The sequence below is a fragment of the Condylura cristata genome, unplaced genomic scaffold (assembly GCF_000260355.1).
Source record: "Condylura cristata isolate star-nosed mole 26May11 unplaced genomic scaffold, ConCri1.0 scaffold00029, whole genome shotgun sequence".
Taxonomy (NCBI): domain Eukaryota; kingdom Metazoa; phylum Chordata; class Mammalia; order Eulipotyphla; family Talpidae; genus Condylura; species Condylura cristata.
The window spans coordinates 21,451,633-21,469,655 of NW_004567130.1; the positions used below are offsets into that span (position 1 = coordinate 21,451,633).

The following is an 18,023-nucleotide window of genomic DNA, read 5'->3' on the forward strand; positions in this document are numbered from 1 at the left end:
TGCTCTGGGCCAGTCCCTTTGGGGGGACTTTTGCCCACGAGGGGACGGGTGGCCTCAGGTGTTTGATTTAGACATTACACTCTTTGTCTTCTGCACTGTACACTCACTGCATTAAAGTCCCTTTCATTAAAGTTTTATATGTTTTGTCTTGACGCGGCGGATGGCAGGACCCACTTAGAGCAGGCAGGTTTGGGGCTTCAGGAGTGCCCCTCTCCCCCTGTCCGGTCACAGATTTGGCGTCAGCCTGTAACAGTTTCAGGGGGGTTTTATTCACTATCGTGGTTTTGACTATTTGCTCCATTTTGAAACTTTCCTCCCAATTTCATATTTTTTCATTTATTTCCTTAACTTTTTGCAAGTCCCGGGGTGCAGGACGGACGGGGCCCCACTAGGACGCCAGTCAGGGAGCGGAGGTGACGCCTGGCCTGTGCCTGAGGTGCCCGGTCTGCACCGCGGAGCCCAGACCAGCCGCCAGAGCCGAGTGGGATCCTCGTTCTCCTGATAGAGCCCCTGTGCAGCGAGAGCGGCTGGGGTATTTGAAACACCTGCCTTAACCGCCCCCCCCCCCGGGACCAAAAATCAAAACAGTTGAATGTTCTCACTGATCAAAAGTAGCTGTTTTGGTCATTACCAAGCTTTGCTGCAAATCAGTGCATTTCATTCAAAGGGTCTGTAATTCCCTGAAGGCAATTGTGGATTATAAAAAACCCAACACCACAGTCACATTCCCAGTTAGAAGCCAGGCAGGAGGGCAGGCGGGCAGAGGAGCGGCCCGGAGCCCTCAGCGGCTTTTAATGATCTTTCTACACCATTTGTAGCCACTGGCCACTGGCCAGGGCGGTGGGGGTCGGGGTGGGGGTGGAGGGCCAAGAAGCCGCGCTCCAGCCCTGGCAAATCTTCCCTCTTCGGACTGTCTCTGAGTTCTCAGACGTCCTGTCCTGCGCCGCTGCCCAGACAGGCGGTTTCTCAGCTCAGGCGAGCCCACGTGTGCACGCTCACATCACACCCCAGGTGTCCACCATCAGGCAGGCATGTCCTGTGCCCTGCACCCAAGGCCACAGGTGATAGCCACAGCGGCCAGCGGCCCCAAAGCCTGAGCAATCTTCATTTACCCTGTTACCCTAACTGCTTTATTTTTTAATTCTTTTTTTAAAGATTTATTTATTTGTGCATACAGAGCTGGGGTACAGGCCAGAGGCTCAGGGGCGGCGAAAGGCTTCACCAGAGACAGAGTGGGCAGCAGAACAGGCAGATCGACGAAGCACACTGCTGAGGGGGGCAGCGGGCGGGTCAGGAGAGGTCTGCCACGCCATGTGTGGCAGACCTCTGGGGCGGGCGGGGATCGAACTCATGCGGAAGTGGCTTTAGATTCTCAGTGCTGTGCTTTAACCCGCTGCGCCACCAGGGAGGGCCCCTAACTGCTTTATTAAACGGGATCTTGAATATCTTCCTGTGTCCCCACAAGCCTTCTAGATAGCCACTTTGCTAAACTTGGTAAATCCTCTTCCAAAAATATGCTGCCCAATGATTAACTGGGCTATGTGTTTTTTGTTGTTAAAGTGAATACATCAAAAAAAATATTTTGATGATCTTGCCAGTTGCGCAATGTGTAAAGATTCTCTCCCACTCAGCTCACTACTTTGAAATCTTATATTTTCTTTCACTGTGTAGCCTTTTTAATTAGTTTTTCCTAATTGCTTGTTTTTGCTTTTATTTCCCTGTGGTAGGGGTCAAGTTTCCAAAACATCTTTATCATTAGTGCCATGAAACCTATCACAGAAGATGTTTTCTTCGGTAGATTTTACCGCGGCATGCTTTCTATCAAAGTCTTTCATCTATTTAGAATTCATTTCTGTGCATGGAGTTAGCAAGTGATCCAACATCAGTCTTCTGCGTGTGGCTATCTGGTTTCTCTGCTTTTGAAGCAGAAACCTTTACCCTGGGGCACTTGCTCCTGTTACTAAGATCCAAGTGCTATTTTTGAAAGATAACTCATTGTAGGGGCCCTCCCTGGTGGCACAGCGGGTTAGAGCACAGCACTGTGCAGCTGTCTGCAGCCAGACCTGCAGCACAAGCTCCGTCCCCAGCCAGGGGCTGACCCACATGGCTTTTCTACTTGAGTCATTTTTCACAAAGCAAAATAATCCAAGTAATACAAAGTGTTAAAATACAGCCTAAAGATGCAAAATCAGAAATAAAAAACACCGACAATCTAGCGAGGTCCTGAGGTCCTGTAGAATGGCGCTGTTGAAGGACAGCCTGCATAAGAGCTGAGGGCACAGGTCCTGACCTTTCATTGCAAGAATCCTGCTGTGTGGCCACTTCAGGTGAAGGCTGCAGAGACTTCCTGGCTCCTTACACGCGTCCCCTCGCCTGCTCCTTGCTGTGACCTCCTGCCACCCTCTGCTCATCTTCTATGACTGCAGCTTCACTTGCTTTTGAACTTCACACCAATGGGATCACCCACCCTGTGTTGTTCTGTGCTTGGCTTCCACTGCTTAGCAGCACGTCGGTGAGATTCACCCTATGACCATGTGTGTTTGCTGTTTGTTCACCTGGTTTCTGGGTATCAATCCCCCGGCGTGCATATCTCAACATACTCCCCATCTTTTCTTTTTTTTTTTTAAGGTTTATTTATTCGTATAGAACTGGGGTACAGGCCAGAGATGCGGAGGGTGAGAGGATTCATCAGAGACAGAGTGGGGAGCAGAACAGGCAGATCGATGAAGTCCACTGCTGAGGGGAGCAGCGGGCAGGTCAGGAGAGATCTGCCTCACCATGTGGTCACCTCCAGGGCAGGCGGGAATCGAACTCATGCGGAAGTGGCTTAAGCTTCTCAGTGCTGTGCTTTAACCCGCTGCGCCACCAGGGAGGGCCTTTTTTCCTTTTTAAGATTTATTTATGTGTATACAGAACTGGGGTATAGGCCAAAGGTGTGGGGGTAAAAGATTCACCAGAGACAGAGTGGGGAGCAGAACAGGCAGATGGACTGAAACACGCTGCTGAGGGGAGCAGTGGGGAGGCAGGAGGGGTCTGCTGTGCCCTGGGGGTCACCCCAGGGCCGGGGATCGAACTCGTGCTGCAGTGTCTTTGGCCAGCTTCACAGTGCTGCGCTTTAACATGCTGCACCAGTAGGGAGGGCCCATATTCCTCATTCTTTCCGTGACAAACAGGTAGGCAGTTTCTACGTTTGTGTCTATTTCAAGTCTAGTCAGGACCCCGGAATGCATATATCTTTAGGCGTCTTTGTTCTGATTTCTGTGAGATACTTACCTAGCAGCTGCATACCTAAGTTACAGGGTTAGCTTGAGTGACTCAACTGACAGTTTTCCAAACTGGTTGCCTCAAGTTATACCCCCAAGAGTGGTGTGTCAAAGTTCACTCATTGCACATCTTTGCCAACATTTACTATTATTGACTTCAGAGTTTTGGTTGCCCATAACATTGAATATTTCCTTATGTTTCGACTAGCTCAGCGGCTGTGAAGTTCCCTCATCACCTCTTGCCCATGAAAACATTCCCACATAGCTTACTCTAAGCTTCACGGAGGCTGTTTTTTAATGATATAAACATGTCTTACTTTATTTCCCTGTTTGCTCTTCATTCCCAAATGCTCTTTACCATGCATAATGTTGCCTGGTTTATTAAAAAAGTGAGAAAAATTCTGTTGCACACAGAAGGCAAGACATGATTAAGGGACTGGTGGGCGGCTGGAGCCGGGTCCTCGCCCTGTGAGAGCAGAGAAGGACTCAGTTTCCCTGGCTGAAACCCCTCACCTGCTTTTTCTTGTTTTCCTGAAAAACAAACCCACAAACAAAACCCCCACAATATAAACAGGTTTGTTGCTTTTTTCCTGATTAGATAAGTCATGGGGGTGGAGGCCCCGTACTTTTCTGAGGGATTATCTGCTCTGGAACGTGGATTGTTCCCAGGGGAAGCCTGGGCAGGCAACAGCAATACAAAACCGCAGCTCCTCTAGGTAGCAAACACATACTTAGATGCAGGACTTTCATAAACACAGCGCGCCCCGGGGAGATGGCGAGTTAGACTCAGGCCAGTGCAATAGTGTGAACACTGCAACCTATGGAGTCACGGGAATGTTTTGGTTCCCTGGTGCTTATAAAAGTTAGACAGTCAATGAAGGAGCTGTTGCCCTCAGTCTATAAAGTGTGCAATGCCATTATGTCTAAAAAACAAATGTAGGGCCTCCCTGGAGGTGCAGGGGTTAAAGTCTCAGCATTATCAAGCTGTCACCAGCCACAGCAGCAGGAGTTTGATCCCCGGCCAGGGAGCGACCCCCAGGGCATGGCAGACCTCTCCTGTCTCCCCGCTGCTCCCCTCAGCAGTGTGCTTCAGTCCACCTACCTGTTCTGCTCCCCACTCTGTCTCGGCTGAGTCCTCTCACCCCTCCTCAGCACCTCTAGCCTACACCCCAGTTCTTGCATGCATGCATAAATAAAAATGTCTTAAAAAATAATCTATTGCATTATTATTTTAATGTAATATGATGTTGATGTATTCCATAATACATTAATAATAACAAAATTATTATTTTAATGTAATATGTTGATATATTCCATAAAACATATCAAGGTAACATTAATGTGGACTTTAATACCCAGCACACTGCTTACAGGAGGCAGGGAGCTGGGGCACCACACAAGTGGGGATCAGCAAACTCCAGCACCCAGCATGCTTGCAACTCCCAGGGCTCACTTTTCCCTCCTGCGGAGCCCAGAGTGGTCCTGCAGGCGAAGCAGACTACTGTGGGGAACGGTTGGCTTCCCTGAGTGCATCCTGTGGTTGCTTCTTGTGTTGTTTCTGAATAACTCCCGTTTGTTGCTGTAAATGACTCGTTGCTTTTGCTGAGGGACTGTGATGGGGAGACAGGAGGTGAGCACTGGCTTCTCTAAGAATAGCATTCTTGGGTCCTCTCTGGTGGCGCAGTGGGTTCAAGCACAGCCCTGGAAGGCTAAAGCTACTTCAGCTCCGGATGTGACCCACATGGCACGTTGGACCTCTCCTGTCTTCCTGCTGCTCCCTTCAACAGTGTGCTTTGTCAGTCAGCCTGTTCTGCTCCCCACTCTGTCTCTGGTGAATCCTCTCACTGTCTCTGCACCTCTGGCCTGTACCCCAATTCTGTATACATAAATAAACAAATCTTTAAAAAAAAAAAAAGTCTTCTGTGAGGGCCTCCCTGGTGGCCTAGGGGGAAAAAAAAAAAAAGAATAGCATTCTTGGGCCTCCCTGCTGGTGCAAGGGGTTAGCGCGCATCACCACAAAGCTGTCCGCAGCTCCTGCAGCACGAGTTTGATCCCTGGCCAGGGAGAGACCCACAGGGCCCGGCAGACCTCTCCTGTCTCCCCGCTGCTCCCCTCCACTTCATCAGTCCATCTGCCTGTTCTGCTCCCCACTCCGTCTCTGGGGAGTCCTCTCACCCCCCCACCTCTGGCCTGCACCCCAGTTCGTGTATGCATACACAAATCAATCTTTGAAACAAACGATCGGTCTGAAATACTTCCCTGAAGAGACCAACTCCAAGTTTTGGGGGAGCTCAGACCCAGAAGAGAACATACCCTAGCCTCACCAGTGCCTGTGGGCACACATGAGCCCCATCAGCCCCAGGCACCGACACCTGCTTCTCCAGCAGCCTCCGCTGTCTCCAGATCCCACAAGGGTGGCCAAAGAGGGGTCCACCCCTTTTGTTCCATCTCAAACAAAAGCCATCGGTCACCCCCACCTCAAATGGGTTTATTCAGAAACAAATATCGGGAGAAAGAGCGTGTGGATGGTGAACCCAGCACCCCTGAGCTGAGCCCTCGGCTGCCCCCTCCTGCCAGCCGTCCCCGCGGCGAGTCAAGGCGGGGCCGGCCTTTGCTCATCTGCACAGTGTGGCTCTCTCGAGCTCCCGACCTCTCTTAAACATTGTTTCTGCACACCAGTTTGGCTCTGTGCTGAGTCTGTGACGCTGAGTGTGTCGCTCGGCTCCTGGAGCGCTGGGCCGACTCTGGCGGCCCGGAGGTTGTTCCCTCACTGCCCACGAGGTGGCGCCCAACGCACACGCACCCCTGCGAAGGCCTCTTGGGGCGGATGCCTGGACAGAAACCCAGAAGCCCGCAAATCTAAGCTACCCCAGCCAGGCTGGCTTGTTTTGTGGGCTGGCAGCAGGCTCAGAGACTGGGGAACTGACGGGAGGGCAGAGATGGGCTTTACACACCCCCTTGGGTGCCCTGTGGATTGTTGCAAAACTGGACGCAGATGAAACCGGGCCCTGGAACCACTGTGGTCCGCAGGCTCAAGCCCATCTGGTGGCCCTGTGGGCAGTGGGTGCAGAGAAGTGGGCGGGCTTAGCAGGCAGGAAAGACAGGCCTCGGTGACTACGTGGTCGCAGCAGCCTCTGACTTCGCTGGTTTCAATCCTGCACAGGCCAAGAGGGCGGACGCTGGCGTATCGTGGCGGACACTGCCAGTGCATCTGCTGGGCCTTAAGGATGGACAGCAGCCGGGCTCTCCCTGGTGGCCAGCCCGAGTTCGATCCCTGGCTAGGGAGGGGCCCCCCGGGCGCGGCAGACCCCTGTGTTTGCCCGCTGCACCCCGCTGCCCCCTCAGCAGTGTGTATGGTCCATCTGCCTGTTCTGCTCCCGGCTCTGTCTCTGGTGAGGCCTCTCACCCCCTCACCTGTGGCCTGTCCCCCAGTTCTGTGTGCATAAACAAATAAATCATAGAAAAAGAACAACAGCTAACATTGACAAGGTCTCCTGTGCGGCCTTGTAAGCACCAACCTCCTTTATTTCCCCCAAAGGGCGCAGCCGGGACCCTGCCCAGGTCACTTTTCAGCCTGGGACCGGTGGGCTTGAGCCGTGCTCCGAAGCATCTCACCGGTGACCCCCTGACCCCTGCCACCCTGCTGTGGCCTGGGCTGGCCTGTCCTGAGGGAAGCCAGGGCCCCCTCGCTGCTCGAGTCTCCCCGGGGTCCCGGACTACTTTCTCTTTTCCACTCTGACCTCGCATCACTTCAGTCCACCCGAGGCGCCTGTTTACAGAGGTCTCAGGCCCGCACCTCCTCTCCTCCGCCTTTCTCCTGCGGCCTGGGCGGCCTCGGCATGTCCCTGCGCAGCCAGCCCCGCCCAGCGGTGCCCTCCCGGCGCCCCGGCCGCTGCCCCGGCCCTCCTGGCGGGTCGGCCCTGGTCTCCACCCACGTGCAGGCCCGCGCCCACCCTGGCCCCAGCCTTCCTCACCAGCTCGCGATGGCCGGACCCCTCGGTGGACGGGGTCCGCGGAGGGGGCTCAGGGGTATGGTTTAGCGGAGCCCCGACTCACCACACCCGAAGCTCTCCGCAGCAGCCGCCTCCAGCGCGGCCTGGCCTTTCTGCTTTGTCCTCCTATCAGTAAAAGGCTCGTTCTCCTATCAGGATGCTCGCCACTGCGTCCCGCCTCGCGCCTGCTCCGTCCACCACCTGCTTCCTCATCCGGGCCGCTGCCGCAGCGCCCCGCCACGTCCCCCAGGTCCCTGGCACAAGCCTAAAGCCAAGAAGCTAGCGAGGCCTCGTCTTCACGCGCCTGCCCCGCGGCACCTCCGTCTTCTCACTCCCTGGCCGGGGATCGAACTGGCGCTGCAGGGGCTGTGGACGGCTTCACAGTGCTGCGCTCTGACCCTCTGCGCCACCAGGGAGGCCCTCGCCCGTCCTCTTCCCATGCCTCCAGGAACCGTGGCTAACTAGGCCTTCGATGCTGTCTCGGGGTGAACTTTAGAACCACCAGGAAAGCTTTTGAAAAACACAGGTGCTTCCTTTAATCGGTCTGGGGCGGTTCATTTGCTGCAGTGTTGCGGCGAATCTGTGCTCCTCCAGCTGTGAGCAGAGCCGCCCCCTGCCGCCCCCTGCCGCGGCCTCCCCTCCTGCAAGGCCTCGCCCCACCGGCTTTGATCCCCCCAAGTCTCCTTTCTAGCAGTTTTATCTCAAGAGCACATCCCAGAGCCCTCTCGACACTGAATTGTACTTATCCCAGCCGACTGCTGTGTGTGAATCACTGAGGCCAGAGCTGTAAAGACCTCTCCTGGCAAATAAGTGAAAGCTCAGTCACTCGGCCCAGAGCCAAGACAGGTCGTCGGCCCCTGGAAAGAAAGATGGTGAAGGGTGGGTGAGGACTCTGAGGGGGCTGAGGCCGGGTGGAGACAGCCGCAGTGGTGTGAGGAGCAAGGGTCGGGGAGGACCCTGGCTGACGGCTCCCTCAGGCTCAGGGAAGAACAGAGGCAGGCTGGTCTGAGGAGGCCAGGCCACGCTGAGCAAGGGGACTCCCTGGAGTGCCCCTTTGCGGGGGCTGAGACTTCTGAAAGACACACGTCCCCGTGTGGAGGCTGGACAGGGTGTCTGGAGGCCCAGGCGGGCAGCCTGCGTGGGGGTTGGCTGACTGGGGGGCGCAGCCTCCCAAGATGGGCCCCGTGCAGCGAGTCAGAGAAAAGTGGGGTATCTGAGTGCCACCTCCCACGGCAGCCCTTCAGGGCATGAGCCACGCTTTTTGCTGGGGACCTGGGGGCACAGACAGCTGGGATTTCTGCAGGCAGGAGTTGCTGCGAGTTCGAGCCACTCCAACCTGCAGTAGATACGCCTCTCCTATCTGCGGGGTGCCTGTACCAAGATCCCCAACAGATGAAGGCCTGAAACCTTAGCTAGTATCAAGCCCTATGTATAGCTACGTGTCCTTCTATAGCCCTAACTATGAGAAAGTTTCATTTATAAATCAGGCACGGTAAGATTAATTATAAGTACCGAGGGGCAGATTCGGGTGCAGGCCGAGGTATGGGGGCGAAAGAATTCACCAGAAACAGTGGAGTAGGGAAGAGGCGGATGTGCTGAGAGACAGGCTGAGGGAGAAGTCTCCCGAGGTCCTGTTTATGTCCGTGGACTCTTGGGGGGCTCCTCTCAGCCCTCGGAGTCATCAGATCAAGGGTCATCAGCTCAGTGGCCCAACTTCTCCTGAGAGTCCCGTCCACTCCCTTTTTCCCTCTGGACCTCCCAACACTGCCTGCCTGGGTGGTGGCCGGTTGTTAAATTTAGCCAGCTGCCACAATAACTAAACCAAGAGAACACTTACAACAGTGTGTTTTCATAAAAGCGAATGTGGCCTCTCTCAGAATATCTTACTGTATGTAACATTTTGGGAGCAAAATATTATACTCATGTGGACCCAGTAAATGAAGTTCCAGAAAGCCAAACCCAGCATAAGGGGGGCCTGCTGAGTGCTCCCCACATGAGTCCTGCCCCTGGGGAGAGCACAGAGCAGGCGGGGTGCTCAGCTCCACAGCCTGGGGCTTCCGGTGGGGGCTTAACTGAGACCTTGTTGGGTCACCAGCGCAAGACACGTGGGGGTTCCTTCTGGGCAAAGGGCGGGGGGCAGCGTGGCCCACTTGCTCTCACCGAGTGGACGTCGCTGTCTCCATTAGCAAGCACCCGCGTCTTTGAGCGGGAACTGCCGGCTGGGACGCCAGGTTCGGGCCGGCCGCCCTGTCCTGGAGAGCCGCTCCGGAGCGCAGGCTGCTCCTCGGGAGTGCCTGGCGTTGAGCGCTGACCACGCACGATGCTCTGGGTGGCCGCTCGCCACCCGTGCCCTGGGCCTTCCCACTCACCAGTCAGAGGGCCTTATACCCCGGCCTCCAGCAGCCCACTTTGGGCAGCTGTGGCTCAGGGCCACCCTGAAAGGCAGTGGGATTCCCAACACAGCTGGGAAGTGCATCTCAGTGAGGTGATTTTCCTGCCACTGTCAGCAGGCAGACTGAAGGGTGCCCCCGGGTCCCCCAAATTTGCATGCTTTCAATGGGTTCTGTCATCCTCTGTGTAAAGACAAAGCATACTCTTTTTGTTTTTTAAAGTTTATTTGTGCATACAGAACTGTTTGTGCAGGCCAGAGGTGCAGGGGCGGTGAGAGGCTTCCCCAGAGACAGGGTGGGGAGCAGAACAGGCCGACTGACGAAGTGCACTGCTGAGGGGAGCAGCGGGCGGGTCGGGGAGGTCTGCCGTGTCCTGCGGTTCTCCTCCGGGGCAGGCAGGGATCGAACCCATGCGGAAGCGGCTTTAGCTTCTCAGTGCTGTGCTGTAACCCGCTGCGCCCCCAGGGAGGGCCCGACAGAGCATACTCTTACTGTGAAAGGACCTGAACAGAATAATGTGCATGAGGAGAGAAGGAGGGGTAAAGGTTTCCCAGTAAGACACCTGACATTACCCCTCCCTCGTGGCAAAGGCCCAGCCTAACAGGGTCAGCCTGAAGCAGGGCCGCTGAGGCCTAAAAGGTTGCCAGTCTAAGTCACCTTCGGATGGGGACCCCGAGAAAGGGGTAAAGGGGCCAGGCTGGTCTGGCACATACGGAGCAAAATCCAAGTACGCATCTAGGTCATGGCTGCTGCTGTCAGCCTGCCCCGAGCCTCTCACACGTCTCCTCCGTGTCCCCCAAGTTCCCGGACCCAGTCCAAAGCTGAGACGCAAGCTGGCCTGCTTCGCTTACCTTTCTGCCTGTCTTCTTCAGCGTGGCCTCCCTGCTCAGCTCCTTCCCAAGGTGGCGCAGGGGGCCTGCACCCCCTTTCTGGAGCTCCTCTGTACCAGGCCCCCACGGCACACTGCTGGGTTAAATCGCCACTGCTGATACTCTGAAAATCTGCAGCCCAGAGCTGACACTGGGAGAGCTGTTAACGAGTCACTACTCGGATCGCACCATATTTAAGGGGATTTAAAAAAAAATACACTAGTTTATTTTGCATCATTTTGTGCCTTTTCCCATCTCACTTGCAGTCCCCGTGGGTTTCCCACCACCACTTCACCCGTGGGCCTTCACCGTGGCCCGTGCACATCTTCCCCCCTCCCCATTGTTGACCCCATTCCCCACTCTTCCCCCGTAAAATATCTCTGGTATATAGTTGTTCATTATTTTTATCCCTTAAGGGGATTTTTAAAAATAAGTCAAAGAAAAAACACAGACCCGACTGGGTTGTCCATATTCGCCGGTGATAACTTGCTTTTGCTCATCCAGGAATAGCACAGGAGTCATGGGGGGCAGCTGGGGTCACCCCACATTTGGATAAATGCCGTGCAGATGGGAAACCTGCTCCTGCCGGGGAGCAGAGCCCTGGCTCGCCCGGCCCAGCCCGCGGCCCGGAGGCCTCGGCGCTGCCAGGGCTCATTCCCCCTCATCGGGAGGCCGCCGTCAATCTCCAATTAGCGGGGCTGCCAGGCGGGGCAGGCTCCAGACGCCGTCCTTGCTGGAGACGGCGCTCAAGAGGGACAGGGTCAAATGAGGTTACGAGGCCACCAGGCTTTGGCTGGGCTGTTGGCTCACCTCTGGCAGGACGGTGCTTCTTTGGGGTGAACTCTGCCTGACGTGTACCCCCGACCTGGGCCCCGGCTGTCTAACTTCGGGGGCAAGCAGGTGCCGAGGTGAGAACCTCAGCTCAGTTTTCTTATGTTCAACTCAATAGTGGGGAGCAGCATGGCCCCCCTCACCCCCCCCCCACTACTTGTCAGGGCTTAGCAAAGAGCTAGGGAAGATTTTCCAAGTAGACTCAAAACAAGCTACTGAAACAATGAAATAAAGTGTTTCCACAGAAATAATAGCTGGGTGGCTGCAGGTGGCTGGCATCGGAGTGCAGCAGACAGGACAGAGAGTGCTAGCTGAGCTTGGCTCTTCTTTCAGGGGATTTGGGGGTCCAGGGGTTTTGGGGCTCGGTGTGCAGTGCCTGGGAGGCCCTCTCCCCCCCACCCCCGGCCCCACTGTCTAATGGCTCCCGGCTCTGCCCTCCCTGGGCAGTTTGTCCTGCCGGACACCCAGCCACGAGGTGCCCTGACCAGCCCTGTGTGCGTGAGTGCGGGTTCCCAGACCCGGCTGTTTGTGGAGGTGTGAAGAGACGGAAGGGCTCTCCCCATCCCGCCTTGCGTCTTGCACTTTTCTCTATTAAAATTTTAAAAATGCCTCATTCGGTATTCTGACTAGACAGCTTATCTCGAGGTTCAAAACTAAAACGTCCATTAAGAAGAAAGCGGGACAGTCTACTTTACATCACCATCTGCGTCTCCTCGTCCGCTGTATCTTTGGGTTTACCCTGTTCTAGTATGTGCTTCTTCCTGCACACGCAAGCCAGCGAGAAACGTTTTCTCATCCTTTATTTGAACGTACCTACTGCTCTGTACTTTGCCTTTTCTACCTGACCACAAATCGTGGATACCTTTACCGGTGCAAAGGATATGCTCATGTTTTTTTTCAAGATTTATTTGTGTATGCAGACAGAACCGGGTACAGGCCAGAGGTGTGTGTGTGGTGGGGGGAGGAGCAGTGAGAGGCTTCCCCGAGACAGAGTGGGGAGCAGAACAGGCAGTTGGACAAGTGCTCTGCTGAGGGGAGCGGCGGGCGGTCAGGAGGGGTCTGCCCACCCCACCCTGGGATCCCTCCCTGGCTGGGAGTGAGCTCCTGCTGCAGGGGCTGCAGACGGCTTCATAGTGCTGCGCTCTAGCCCATGGCGCCCCGGGGAGGGCCCCCCATTAGCGTATTTTAGGGGCATCTTTTGTGATGTTATGATTTCATGTGTCAAAGAAAAGTTGAAACTGTCGTATCTGGGAGCGTGAGGTAGGAACAAAGCCCCGGAGACTGAGATGAGACTCTGGTGACCTTGGGCTGGCTTTGACCCCCTTTTTACAATACCCTCACCCCTGCTTCTGCCCGCTGCCTCCTCTCCACTCTACAACCCCAGCCCCTGCTCTCTGCGTCTTCCCACATGGGGAACTGCTCTTCCGGTCACAGGGTCAAGCTGTCCCGAGTCAAACTTCCATCTCACCCTAGTACCAGCCTCATCTCACCTTCTTCTTGTTTCTTTTTCTTGGATCTGGAGAGACGTTCTGAATGGCTGGCAATGTGGTTTACTAGTTAATAAACCAGGGATTTGGCGAGAGGGCCTGAGTTCCTGCTTGGGTCCGGAGTCCAGTCAAATATCGTCAAAGAGCTGAGCTTACCAGTCTCTGCCCCAGGACACCACATGCGCACGTCGCTTCAGATCGCCCTTAAGTGTTGGGATGTTCCAGCCAGGGTGCCCGTGGCTCAAGGAATAAAAACACATGTCAAGTCAGACAGTCAGGACAGCCACCACCTTGTGCACCCGAGTCCTGGGGGACCTGGTGTCAGGGTGGACAGTCCCCAGAGCCCGGGTGCCGTTTCTCTGCTCTCTCTCCCAGCCTCCGTTGGGTGCTGGCTCTTCTCCAGGCTGCTGCAAGCCCAGACGCAGACTCTGAGTCAGAAAGGCACGAGTGCTCATGGGAAAAGAGAGGCCAGCGTCCCCGAGCCCTGTGCTCAGTGACCTCAGTGAGATCACACGCCCTGTCTGGGACCAGCCACTTCAAAGGAGAGAGTATCCCAGGCTGGTCAGACCTCAGCCTGGAGCTGAGGTAGTTTAACTTCCCTTGAAGCCCACAGGCCGCGTGGGTGTGTGATACCTGAACTAAATTGGGGTTCTGCCAGGAGAGAGGGGAAGGGGTGGCAGGCAGACAGCCGACCATGTCCCCAGCCAGGGAGGGACCCCAGGGCGCGGCAGACCTCTCCTGTCTCCCCGCTGCTCCCCTCTGCAGTGCGCTTCATCGACCTGCCTGTTCTGCTCCCCGCTTTGTCTCTGGGGAGTCCTCTCACTCCTCCACACTTCTGGCCTGTACCCCAGTTCTGTGTGCACAAATAAATAAATCTTTAAAAAATTGTATTTATTGAATTATGCACACAGAACTGGGGCAAAGGCCAGAGGTGTGGAGGAGTAAGAGGCTTCACCAGAGACAGAGCAGGGAGCAGGACAGGCAGGTGGATGAAGCGCACTGCTGAGGGGAGCAGCAGGTGGGTCAGGGGAGGCCCTCTGCGCCCTGGGGGTCACCTCCACAGGCCTCTGGCCTGTACCCCAGTTCTGCATGCATAAAAAAATAAATCTTTTTTTTTTTTTTTCAAAGAAGTCTTCCTAGAAGGTTTCTTCGGTGGGTCAGCGAGGGCCCATCCAGCCTCACCCTTCCGCATACCTGCTGAAGGATGGTCTGTAGGGACAGTCCCTGCAACTCTTTGCAGACACTGCTCAGCAGAGAGGGAGATTCTAGAACACTTGTCGCTTTGTCTTTGAGGCAGAACCTGGAGGAGGCCGGAGGGGCTGTCACTTAGCCCTGAGGGTGAGGATGGGGCTCCCTGCCAGGCCTGTGGGTCACCGAGTCAGCCACAGCTCCTGCTGCGCCAACAGCGAGCGAGGGAGAAGCCCACTTGCAGCAGCAACTTTTTGCAGAAAGATTTAAAGGCTGCGGGGAGTTTCCAGAAAAGCAGAAAATAGCGTCCCCAGTTGGGGTCTCTGAGCCGGCGGGCGGCACGCCCTGGCCCTGGGCCCGGGAGCTCACAAACCCTAGCAGAGGGGCAGGAACAGAAGTCCCAGCTCTGCAGAGTCCTCCTTTTCTGATTTTCAAGTCTTAGGACTTCGGGAAGAGGATGAGCGCACCTCAGCTCGTCGGTTAGGCTGTTTTCACTGCTCCCGCGCTGGCTTTCTGGCCTGCAGTGCATCGTGCCTTGATGACGGTGACAGTCCCCGCGCCCAGTGACTGGCTTGTGCGAGGGGCCTTTTCTTTTCAAGAAAGCCCCTCATCTAGCATCTCACTTTAACAACCCCGTCATCCTCTCGAGGCCTCTCCAGGGGACTGGAGCCCACACCTGTGAGCTCTTGGAGGCCCAGAGCCTGAGGGTGGGGGCAGCCCAGGTCTCCTTTGACAGGGCAGACTCCCTGGAATTCTCAACTGCGGGGTGGAAATTTCCAGTGGATCGATGGCAGCTTAACAAGCTGAGACTTATCTTTGGACACCCTGAGGTCCTTTAGGTAAGGTGTGTGTGACGCCCTTTTCCACTTACTAGGAGATGTGTCTGCTCAGGGGCCATTAGCATGCCAGGCTGGCCGTGTGGAGCCCGTGGGGACAGCACCGTCAAGGCCCCAGGGCTGGGGTGGGGTCAGGCAGGGCTGTGCCCTGGGCGACACGTGCAGACTGCTGCCAGAGTAGCACCAAGCTGGTGCCCACTGAGCAGATTCAGGCCAGGCCCTGGCTCCGGGGCCCACGCGGCCTGTAAAGAGAAGTCAAGTAAGCAGGTTCAATCAGGAGAGGAGTTGCTGGAGCGAGGATTCTGTAAGAGCCCGTTAAAAGGCAGGTAAGTGTAGGCGGGTGGGAGGAGAGTGAGCAGGAACCGTGAGAGCAGATAAGGCTGCACCGGCTTTGTGCTCAGAAGCCAGAGAGGAGGCTGTCGGGGTCCTGAGGACAGAGCACGTTTCTCCTGGGCCTGGAGGAGGGGCAAGCTGCCAGACTCGGTGGGGAAGTAGAACTGGCTCGCAAGCCTGTGCACAAACGTGCAGCTCAGGTGCGTGGAAGTCAGGTGCGCATGAGCTCGAGGCCTCGTTTTGGGACATCTTGGCCTGGGGGAAGTCAGAGGACCGGGAGCTTCTTTGGTGCAGAGCATGCTGGGAGGGGCGAGGTGACGGGGCTGGCAGCTACCTCTGAGTGTGGCCGGGGGTCGTCAGTGGCCTCTGCCACTGCTGAGTTGCAACCTAGCCATCAGCTGGGCTTAGAAGTCTTCCTAGGGCCCTCCCTGACGGGCAACGGGTCAAAGCGCAGCACGGTGAAGCTAGTCATAGCCGCTTCGGCACGAGTTTGATCCCCGGCTGGGGAGGGGCCCACATGGTGCACCAGACCTCTCCTGTCTCCCTGCTGCTCCCCTCAGCAGTGTGCTTTGTCAATCTGCCTGTTCTGCTCCCCACTCTGTCTCTGGTGAAGCCTCTCGCCGCCCCTGCGCCTCTGGCCTTTACCCCAGTTCTGCATGGATAAAAAAATAAATCTTTGGGCCCTCCCTGGTGGCGCAGCGGGTTAAAGCACAGCACTGAGAATCTGAAGCCACTTCCGCATGAGTTCGATTCCCGCCTGCCGCCTGCCCGGAGGAGACCACATGGCGAGCCAGACCTCTCCTGGCCCGCCCGCTGCTCCCCTCAGCAGTGTATTTCATAGATCTGCCTGTTCTACTCCCCACTCTGTCTCTGGTGAAGCCTCTCACTGCCCCTGAGCCTCTGGCCTGTACCCCAGTTCTGTATGCATAAATAAATCTTTAAAAAAAAAAAATAAATCTTTTTCTTTTTTTTCCAAAGCAGTCTTTCTAGAAGGTTTCTTCGGTGGGTCAGCGAGGGCCCATCCAGCCTCTGTCCTGGTTCCCCATCTGACAGGGCAGCCCCCATGGGTGCAGATGGAGGACCAGGCAGTCTTGGCCACAGTCTGGGGTTCTGTTAAGTTACAGCAGAGGTGGCCACAGCTTTGGCCAGGCTGTCCTCAGTGCCCAAAGAGCACTGCCAAGTGCCCCCCACGGACGTGGGCAGAAGCCCCAGCCCCTGCACTCCTCAGCCAGGACGCTGGGTCCCGCCCCCAGCCCTGGTGTTCCAGGTAGAGCCCAGGAACAATGAGTCACTCCTCCGCGCCCTACTAGCACCTCAAAGGACAGCTACGGAAAAAAACACCCTTCCTGCTCCACTCCCTCTCCCCAGCCATTAGAGCTTGGGGAAGGTGGAAAATCCCTGAAGTTTCTTGGACAAGCTGTTATTATATTTCTTTTGTCAATTGCCCGTCTGCAGAGCACTTTAAAATAATAATGAAGACAGCGATCACTACTTGCCCTGGCAGAGGGCATTTGCTTTCTGGGCGCTTCTGAACGCCTGTTATCTCATTTTAAAGTCATATGCTCCTCGGCAAAGACAGGGGTTTATGGAGGGAGGGAGCAGGCAGTTCTGGAACTTTCCTCCGTCCCAGCCACTGTTTTCTCTTCATCTGCACAGCCCCCTGGTCTCCTGGAAACTTGGACGCTTGACATCAGGAGCTTAGCGTGTAGGATGAAAAAACAGGTTCAAAGTGATTAGGTGCGTTTGCTTCCTTCAGATTTTCCTTTCCTCTTTTTTCTTGGCAAACAGGCAGATCTACACGAATCGATACTAAATAAAAGCCACTTGCCCACGCAACCCTGTGGTTCTACCCTGGAGCTGGGTCACATCTGAAGAAGCACTCACGAAAACAAGAAGTAAATAATTGATGAGCAGAAATGCGCCCTGAACTTGAATTTTTTGAAGGGCATAGAACAGGCTTGGGTAATAATTCCCCCTTGTTCTTCTGGTCACTCCTCTTCTGCTCCCGAAGTCCATCCCCGCTGCCCGCATTCTGCGGGACTCCTCATTTGTGAACCCCCAAACCTCCGCTCTCACCTGCCGTCGTCATTCGGATGTTTTTTATATTGGTTGCAAGAGGCCTCTCAGGCTTAGATTTACGCCCTGGGGCAAAGTCGTTAATGTCCTTTTTCTAGTAATGACAACTACATCGTAATTGTCACCCTGATGACAGTAATTGGGAGACGCTTTAATGTTAAAGTTGTCAAGCACCCCCTGACCACCATCTTACTTAGGAAACAATAATTCAAACAGTGCTTAAAAGGACACAGCACGGTCCTCTCTGGTGGCTCAACAGGTTCAAGCGCAGCACTGTGAAGCCATCCAGAGCCGCTGCAGCATGAGTTCAACCCCCCGCCGGGGAGTGACCCCCAGGGCACGGCAGACCCGTCCTGCCTCCCCGCTGCGCCCCTCAGCAGTGTGTTTCAGTCCACCTGTCTGTTCTGCTCTCCACTGCCTCTCGTGAAATCTCTCACCCTTGCACCTCTGGCCTGTACCCCCGTTCTTTCTTTTTTTTTAGCTTTTGTTACCTTTTATCTTTATTGTCTTTTTTTTTTTTTTTACATCATTTTGTACATTTTTTCCCCCATCTCAGTTGTAATCCCTGCGGGTTTCCCATCACCAAGTCACCCGTGTGCCCCCCCCCAAAACCCCTGCATTCCCCCCCCCCCCCACGTTTTTGATCCCATTCACCACTCCACCCCCGCAAAATGTCTCTGGTCTATGGTTGTTCATTATTTTTGTTATTTTCTCGCCTGGTCCATTATACTCCTGCTAGGAGTGAAACCATCCGGTAT

General features: G+C 55.3%; 1 protein-coding gene across 1 annotated transcript in view; it reads right to left on the reverse strand.

Moving 5' to 3' along the window:
* Positions 1–14,549, reverse strand: part of PARP1 (poly (ADP-ribose) polymerase 1) — a 44,833-nt gene extending 30,284 nt beyond the window's left edge. The window contains exons 1-3 of the mRNA XM_012730869.1: positions 14,488–14,549; positions 14,027–14,132; positions 13,123–13,260 (exon numbers count right to left, since the gene is read on the reverse strand). Coding sequence (XP_012586323.1) covers positions 13,123–13,260; positions 14,027–14,132; positions 14,488–14,549 — 306 coding nt within the window. The remainder of the gene's footprint in view (positions 1–13,122; positions 13,261–14,026; positions 14,133–14,487) is intronic.
* Positions 14,550–18,023: the final 3,474 nt, after the last annotated feature.